The 8,981-nt window shown below is 46.0% G+C and overlaps 1 protein-coding gene across 1 annotated transcript in view; it reads left to right on the forward strand.

Annotated features, from left to right (window-relative positions):
* Positions 1-8,981, forward strand: part of LOC104385842 (protein phosphatase 1 regulatory subunit 12B-like) — a gene marked incomplete at its 3' end in the record, with an annotated part of 15,596 nt that overhangs the window by 2,280 nt on the left and 4,335 nt on the right. Inside the window, exon 4 of the mRNA XM_009994343.1 lies at positions 3,598-3,642. Within this exon, the coding sequence (XP_009992645.1) occupies positions 3,598-3,642 (45 nt within the window). The remainder of the gene's footprint in view (positions 1-3,597; positions 3,643-8,981) is intronic.

Below are 8,981 nucleotides of genomic sequence, written 5' to 3' on the forward strand. Positions count from 1 at the left end.
GAGGAGGTGACCCTCCTGGCCTCCCTTCTCATGTTTCAGAGTTAATGAAACCATTTAGACATTAAGTGAAAATTCTTCACTGTGAAGGTGGTGAGACCCTGGCCCTGGTTGCCCAGGGAAGCTGTGGCTGCCCCATCCCTGGCAGTGTTGAAGGGCAGGTTGGATGGGGCTTGGAGCAACCTGGGCTGGTGGGAGGTGTCCCTGCCCATGCAGGGGGTTGGATCTAGATGATCTTGAAGGTCCCTTCCAACCCAAACCATTCCATTATTCTATGATTTAGGATAGCTGAGACCAGGAGAAACTCCTCAGGGAATCTCTTTATGTTAAGGGGGCAGACTTGCTGGAAAATAAGTGATATTGAGGAGTAGAACCTCACATCTGCACCAGGGATGTGGGTATGGAGGTGGCAGAGGTTAGCTGGTCCTTTGCTCTCTGCTGGGAATTTCACTTTTCTGTCTGCTGCCAGAAAATAAAACTGTGTAAATCTCAGAAAGTGGAATGAGAAGGTGAATGATAGAAATGTGACCTGGATCCATCCTTGCTGTGCAGGCAGTATTCACGTTTTTCCACAGATGTTCTGTGTGTAATGGGAGACCAAAGAGACCAGTTTTCACCCCTTGGCACCACTTACATTTTTTTACTCTAAATCTTTCATTTCTATCAGATAACTTGTTTGCCCTTCCATTGGCTGTAGAGACAAAGAGATTGATTCCAAACTTCCCAGCCATGGGAACGTACCCTCACATGGTAGCTGTAAAATGCTTTAAACATTCATCCCAGTCTGATGGAGTGAACCTGATCTGGCAGATGGAGGTGGTCACTTCCGGCAGCAGTGAGGAAACTGTTACACTCTAAAAAATTACCCAGCTCCCTGAAATCCCAAGTCTGCTAGTTCCTCTTCATTCTACTAACTGTCTGTCATGGTTCTGTGTCTCTAGACCATCTATCGGCGATTGAGGTGCCCAGCGCAGCCAGACAAACCCACAACACCTGTATCTCCTTCCACGTCAGCACCTCTCCTCTATACCAGTTCATACCTGACTCGAACAAATAAGTATCTTGGTCTTGACTCTGTGAATCCAGCAGACTTCAGAGGTGCAGCCACAGAGATGGAGAAGAATGGTGTGTACCCAGGAGAAGGGAGAACAGCCAAAGCTCAGGGGCTTTCATGGGTTTTAGAACTTTCAGTGTGTACAGACAGAGATAAAAAGTTCACTTGTTATCTGAAGGGAGTGGATTGTGCAGCTGCCATCTCACCTAACAAGTGTTATTTGTTTAAATGGAAAACCTAATGTAGGATACAGCCTATTGCTTGTTCCAGAGAGGGAAAAAAGGGTATTCTCCATTTTGGATAAGTAATTGAGGTGATCCATGGACTCTTTAGATCTCAGAGCTGGAGGTGGGGGGCAATTGAAGTAGTACTATTTGCCCTCAGAACAGGAGTAAGTTGGGATGATGAGGGGGGAGCTGACAGGTAGGATAACCCCTCTGGGCTCTGATAAAGGAAGGAGTAACCAGATGCAGCACTGAGCTTGCATTTCATTTGCTTTAATAACTCCTTTGTAATATGACACAAGCCAAGATGACCTTGATCAGCTCAAAAAGAACACCAGTACCTTAGCAAAAGCATGGGTGTAAATCACTGATACCAAAGCAGCCTTTCTTTGCTTGGGCAGAGTGTGAAGATCAGGACTTAGATGACAGATCTCTGAACAAACAGTCCATCCGGGAGAGGCGGCGGCCGAAGGAGAGGAGAAGAGGCACTGGCATCATTTTCTCAACAAAAGAGGTAAGTTTGAGTTCCTCAAAGAAGAGGAACTCTCTCTGTTGTATTCAGGATTAATTTCCTTCCAATTCCAAGCTTCAGCTTTTTTTTCCAAGTCAGTTTCATTTCCCATCAGTCCTTCCCCTGCTCAACTTGATTTCAGACTGGCGCTTCCAAAGGAATCTCGCCCCTGTCTGGCCCGTGTGAAGCCCAAGCAGCAGTCTCTGGGAAGCTGGCTCTGGAGCCATAAATCAGTGGCATCCCGTGGAAGAGCCCACATGAGAGAAGAGAGATTAGAAGTCTGGTTTCTTTGGAAGAAGGAGGTCACAAGCCACTGGAAGTATTTTCATATTGCTGTGAGCCCAAATTTGGCTGCTCTTTAGGCCCCCTAAAAGGAAGACAATGAGGAATAAAACCTGTGTCTGGACCCCCTGCCCAGCACCAGGGAGCACACAGCATAAATGCACAAGAGCTGCCTGTGTTGTGGTCATTCCTCTTAGTCCTGGTTTCAAAAGGATTTCTTCAGACTGAGGAAAGAAATCCAACTCTCCAAATCTTGGTCAGAGACTAGGAAAATAGATCACCTTTTTCAGGAGAGAGTGAGTGTTACGAAATCATGGTCAAGAGATCTGCAACAGCTGAAGTCCAGCTGTGGCCATAGAGCCTTTCTCATTCCCCTCAGGGACAGAGGTTTTCTGCACAGCACAGTGAAAAAAAACTCCAATGCTCTTCTTCCTTGTGGCACCAGCAGATAAGGTGAATGTTGGCAGTTACAGACCAGCTGAATGATCCTGCTGGAAACCTCAGAAATTCTTTTGAAAGTCTTGCTGCAAAGACCCTCTTTTTATGATGTTCAAACAATTTTTACATTTTTCTCTTGCATGCAGAATGGGATTTTTTTATTACTGTTATTTTTTAGTCAAATGCTTTCCAGCTTACCCAGTTGTCTACTGGATCATTGTAGCAGCATCAGTAGCTTCAGAGCAGAAACCAAATGGCTTCATAGAATCATAGAATGGCAGGTTGGAAGGGACCTCAAGGATCCTCTGGTCCAACCTGCCAATAGTATAGTTTAAGTGAGGTGGCCCAGCAGCCTGTCAAGCTTAGTCTTAAAACAGTTCAACGTAGGGGAATCCATCACTTCCCTTGGAAGATTATTCCAACCTGAATTTATACCCATTACCCCTTGTCTTCTCCAGGAGAATGCCTGGAAAAAGGGAGTCTCCATCTTCTTGGTAGCCACCCTTTATGAACTGGCTCATGGCCGAGCCTTCTCTTCTTTTCCCTATTGCCTCTATGCAAAACTGCAGCTACAGCTTCTGAACCCCTTGGGTTCCATATGGAGCCAGGTGGTACTTCACCACTGCTCCATGAAATCCTGGAGCTGTTGCAAAGAGGCAGTGGCTTGCACAGAGGCTGTGTTGAGTGCAGACTATCTGGGATGACTTGTATTTCCTCTTGGGAAAGTCTAGCTGAAGTGGAGGATACGCTTTGGAAGTCAGTGTTATGTCAACATTCCAGACATGAAGTCTTCCCAAGTGTCACTTTTGTCCCTTGAGTATATTGAGGAGTGTGACTCCTCCTGCCTCCTCAGGAGCATTCAAATTGCAGCAGCCATCTCAAGAGACTAATTCTGTCCCCAGTACCAAGATCTAAATGGCCATTAGGTTGCCAGACCTCACCTGATAATCAGCCCAAGCGTCCAGACAGGCATTTCTTTTGAAAACCATGGTCTGAGCTTCAGCATCCAATCATAAGCAACACATCATCTTCCTGCAATCAAATTTGTTATCTCCAAGGCTGCCTAATTACATTGTTTGCTTTCATCCTAGGATGATGATGAAGTTGATGGAAATGAGGAGTTGAAGGAAACTCGGGTAAGTGAAAACTTGTTTAAATAGTTGGTGTTTCAGTCTTCAGCATTGGTGGCAAGAAGTCTTTTATGACTTTACTTTTGTTTATACGAGATATTCTGGCTGTGTTCAGGAGCTGAGGATGAACTGGGAGGGGGTTCTGAGTAGCACATGTCCTGCTGGTTTCTCATCTGAAAGGTAGAGAACATCTAGACTGGCCTAAGCTCAAAAGTTGGCTTTTTGAGAGCTGCACAGGCAGTTCTCAAACCTGGAGGGCCTGGAGCACTTTCCTGGTAGCACCATCAGGAGCGTGGTGACTGGGACCATGACTGTCAGGTGTCACCACAAGGTGCCTGACCTCATAGCTCAGAATCCTCTGATGGAGATATTTTGGAACATATTTTGGACAATATGTTTTGTATTCCTAAAATCTGCACTTTTGTCTTCTCATTGAGGTGTTTTCTTGTGGGAAATGGTTTTGGCAAGCAGCTCATGAGGGATTATTCATTGTTCCCCTGTTCTTGCAATAGTCTCATTGTCCTTTGTGGCCCTTTCTTGTCTTTTAGAATAATTATTGAGCCCTTCCAAATTGCTTTGGTTTCTTTTGGTTTTCTCGGTCTTTGTCTAAAACACATTTGAAAACAAATTGCTGCCTGACAACATGACTTACTCTGACAATGCTGAAGCTAAATACATTTCCAGACTATTAAAGCATGATGTGCAAGACCTGGGAACAACAGCAAATATCAGGTTGTGGAGGGGTCGGCCCAGTTGTGCTTGATTTTTGCCAGCAATGTTGACCTTAGGGTGGGCTTTCCACATGTTTGCAGTTCAGCAAAGTGATTGAAGCATCATTCTGTTGAAAAGTTAACTGTGGTTTTTTTCTGAAAATTTCCAGTAACATCTTCAGAGTGTGTTTTTTGTGTTCTTTTTACGATGCTCAGCCAGGATGGGGCAAAGTCCTGAGGAGGGGGGACAGAGACTCACGTGGTGCTGGGAGGGCTCTTAGCACGTGCTTATCTTTCAGTGCCAGGCTTTGCTTTCCCAACACTTCCTTTGGACCATGAAAAGCAGGATATTCCTTCCTCCAGAAGCACCACCTGCTTCTAGTAGCCCAACTCTTCCACAGCAGTTTGTCTCCAGCTTCATTAAACCTCCCACTTAACCCTGCCTGGGAGATCCAGCCATTTATCATCCTTAAAATTGTTTTGCCATTTCTGCTGTCTCACAGCAAGACTGAAGGAGGGGTATTTTGTAATGTGTAAAAAGTAATAATAATAATAGGGACACCTTGTTTCCAGCAGTCGTGTTTTAGGCTTGCTGGGAATGTCTTGTTCTTCTGGGAAGTTGTCCCACATTAGCTAAATTAAGACAAAAGAGGCTGCAGTTTTGAAGGCTTCCAGGAGTCTACTCCTAAAATTGCTGAACTCTCTGTCAAGCACAGTCCTCACTGCTCTTCTAAATGGGTAAAACTGCACTTCCTAAGAACCCACCATATGTTCCTGCCCAAAACTTAAGGGTCACCCAGTTTCTTACAATTGATGATGCTGGTTAACAGCAAGGAACCCTTTTGTCTTCCCATGATTTTGGGGCTTACAGGAAAGCTGGGACTTTTTACAAGGGCTTGTAGGAAGAGGACAAGGGGGAATGAATTAAAACTGGGAGAGGGGAGATTTACATTAGACATGAGGAAGAAATTCTTCACTGTGAGGTGGTGAGACCCTGGCCCAGGTTGCCCAGGGAAGCTGTGGCTGCCCCATCCCTGGCAGGGTTGAAGGGCAGGTTGGATGGGGCTTGGAGCAACCTGGGCTGGTGGGAGGTGTCCCTGCCCATGCAGGGGGTTTGGAACTGCATGACCTTTAAGGTCCCTCCCAAACCATTCCATGGCTCTATGATTTTCTTGTGGGTTCCCATCTAACAGCAGAGCAACTTCCATTCCCTTGGCCCCTCTGCTTAGGTGCTTTGTGGCAACAGTCTCTGTTTCCTTACACACTTCACGTGCCTGAGACCCTGGTTGGGACCCTCCTCCCTCTCTGCTGGTGCTGTTTTTCCCATTCTCCCATTCTCTTGGTTTTATCCAGTTTCCAGCTCACTTTCTTTACTGCATGCCTTCAGCATCATGTCACTTGCTCAGTCTTCCCTGGCTTATTTTACATCCAAATCAGAGAGTTTTCTGTCCTGCTAACAGAGCATCAGTTTGGCAAGAGTCAGGGAGGCTCCTCGCTTTCAGTTGTAGAACCAAGTGGGAAGTACAATTAAAAATCATCAATAATCATCAATAATCATTGGCATCTTCTTCTCTGGAGACTTTCAAGACCCATCTGGATGCATTTCTGAGTGACCTGCCCTAGATTTGATCCTGCTCTGGTAGGGGGGTTGGACTTGACGATCTCCAGAGGTCCCTTCTAATCCCCAACATTCTGTGATTCTGTGAATTCATTAGTATTATTACTACTATTATTATTAACAATAATGTAATCATATATAATAATATAATTATATATATGATATATATATTATTATATATAATAAATGCTACTACTACAACTAATAATAATAATAAAGTAATTCTGGAATGGCAGGTGCCACCATCACACTTGTGAACCTGAGCACACTCAAGTGTCCCATTTGATTTGCAGACTCCCAAATACTCTCCTGGTTTTATATGAGCAGTTATTTTTTTTCCCTCCAGTGTTTATATCTTGGCTGATATTAGGAAGATCTTCATGGGAGCCAAAAAAGGCCCTTCTTGAATTCCTTCCTCCAAACTAAGCAGGGCTGGACTTTACCAAGGAGAGGTAAAGGCCATTTTTTAAAAGAAGGAAAACAAAAAAAGGAACAAATACATGTTGTTCTAATTCTCAGAAGTGGATGAATTATTTTGGCTGAAACTCATGAGCACCAGCGTGGGAAACCAGCCCAGACACTCTGGCTGAGTCGGAGGCAACTGCGCACGGTGCTGGGGCAGGATGTGTCAGGGAACCTTCTTGGGTGTCACTGCCCACCCTTCCTCTCCCTGTGCTGCTGGGATGCCTTGTGGAAAGTTGGAAGGGCCAACAAAGTTTTATTGTGGAATAAATATTCAAGAGCACAAGGACTTCAGCTGGAAAAAGCCTCTGGGGAAGCAGCTTTAGGAGAGGGTGGTTTGGTGTGGTTCTGCTGGGAAGGTTTTGTTCTTTCTGGGGAGTCCTGAGCTCACAGCAGAGGTGGGGAAAAGTGTTTGGCCACAGGCTGGTCTCCATTTCTCAGAAAGTAAAAATTGTGAGAGTCTGAAAGATTGTGTTAGGACCAGTTTGAGCAGGGTGGGTAGGCTGGCATTGGGAAACCTTCCCTGCTTCCTGCAAGGCAGTGACTGTGAAATGTGTGGTGCAGTCAACATGATGGGGAAGAGGGAGGTCATCCAGGGGGATCCTGACAGGCTGGAGAGGTGGGCCCCAGCCAACTTGATGAAGTTCAGCAAGGCTAAGTACAAGGTCCTGCATGTGGGCCAGGGCAACTCCAAGCACAAACACAGGCTGGATGGTCAATGGATTTAGAGCAGCCCCGAGGAGAAGGACTTGGGGATGATGGCTGATGAGAAGCTCAGCACAAGCCAGCTCCATGTGCTGGAGCCCAGAAACCAACCGTGTCCTGGGCTGTGTCACCAGCAGAGGGACCAGCAGGGCCAGGGAGGGGATTGTCCCCTCTGCTCTGGTGAGACCCCCCTGCAGGGCTGGGTCTAGTTCTGGGGTCCCCAACACAAGAAAGACATGGAGCTGTTAGAGTCCAGAGGAGGCCATAGACATGGTTGAGGGCTGGAGCATCTCTGCTCTGGAGCCAGGCTGGGAGAGTTGGGGTGTTCAGCCTGGAGAAGAGAAGGCTCCAGGGAGACCTTAGAGCAGCTTCCAGGGCCTGAAGGGGCTCCAGGAAAGCTGGGGAGGGGCTTGGGACAAGGGCTTTTAGTGAGACGACATGGGGGAATGGATTGAAACTGGAAGAGGGGAAATTTAGATCAGATATTAGGAGGGAGTTCTTTGCTGTGAGGGTGGTGAGAGCCTGGCCCAGGCTGCCCAGGGAAGCTGTGGCTGCCCCATCCCTGGCAGTGTTGAAGGGCAGGTTGGATGGGGCTTGGAGCAGCCTGGGCTGGTGGGAGGTGTCCCTGCCCATGCAGGGGGTTGGGACTGGATGATCTTTAAGGTCCCTTCCAACCCAAACCAGTCTAGGATTCTATGAAGTATCAGTGAGGATTCAGTCATGGTGGGGTCACTGAGGACGAGCACAGCACCCTCAGGGCAGATGCAGATCAGCAGCTTTGGTTTGGGATGCAGTGACTGAAGGACAGTGATGAAGACTGGAGAGAATGGCCTGATGTTACGTTTGGAGGTTTTCCTTATCCCCAGCCCTTCTGACTTAGACTTATCCCTTAATTCCACGGTTTCTGTTACAGAGCATGAGAAATTTGGAACAAATTTGGAAGAAAAGTCTATTTTAAATGACATCCCATACATAACAGAAAAAAAAAAAAATGTTTGTTACCATGACAAGACTTTTATCTCCTTGCATTTCTCTGTTGGGACATTACAAATGTGCCTCACCCCTGTGTCAGATATATTGCTCATCAAGGGAAAGCTTTAACTACAGGGGAATGCACAGAGGGACATGTTGGTAAAGTAACAATTTCTGGGCAGTAAAAGTGTCAAAGAAAACATCTGTTCTCATGAACTTCCTATAGGACAGTCTGTAAAGCACAGTGTAAAACCCAGGCACATTAATGGAGTGAGCTTCTAGGCAGGAGTAACACTGAAACAAGTGGTCATAGATTATGACCTCAGTAGGTGTATTAAACAGGTTCCATTCTTGTCTCTCTGCACTTTGATTTATAGAACATGAGTATTTTAGATTCTGCAAAACACTTTTCCTCCCACACTGCTTTGTAAATATTAGGGGTTCTGCCTAATGGTGTTATTCACATGAAATCACCAGATGCGACTGGATTTTAATAAAAACTGGGCCTCTGCCTTAGAAGGACTGAATTTCTAAGCTTGATTCTATGAATTCTAGGGGAAGACCAATGAACTGAAAAATTCCTTTTGCAAACCAAGTGTCTTATGTTATAGCTGTTTCAGAGTTATGACTTGGGAGTCCTGATTTGGGTATATTCTGTTTCTTACCTATATTTTTGCTGTTAGTGGCATTTTATCTTCTGCAAAGACTTCAGTTTAGCTCCTGTAGCTGCTGTCTGTCAAATCCAGCTTTTTAAAGGTCAACAGCGAAAAGATCAGCAACAGCTTCAGTTGGTGTTTTGTGACTTTCCTGTTGCAGCCAGACTGCCCTGGGAGTCCTGACAACTGCCCTGAGCCCACAGTTCTGGTGCCCTCTTTCCC

The sequence above is a fragment of the Chaetura pelagica genome, unplaced genomic scaffold, assembly GCF_000747805.2.
Source record: "Chaetura pelagica isolate M959 unplaced genomic scaffold, ChaPel_1.0 scaffold470, whole genome shotgun sequence".
Classification (NCBI taxonomy): Eukaryota; Metazoa; Chordata; class Aves; order Apodiformes; family Apodidae; genus Chaetura; species Chaetura pelagica.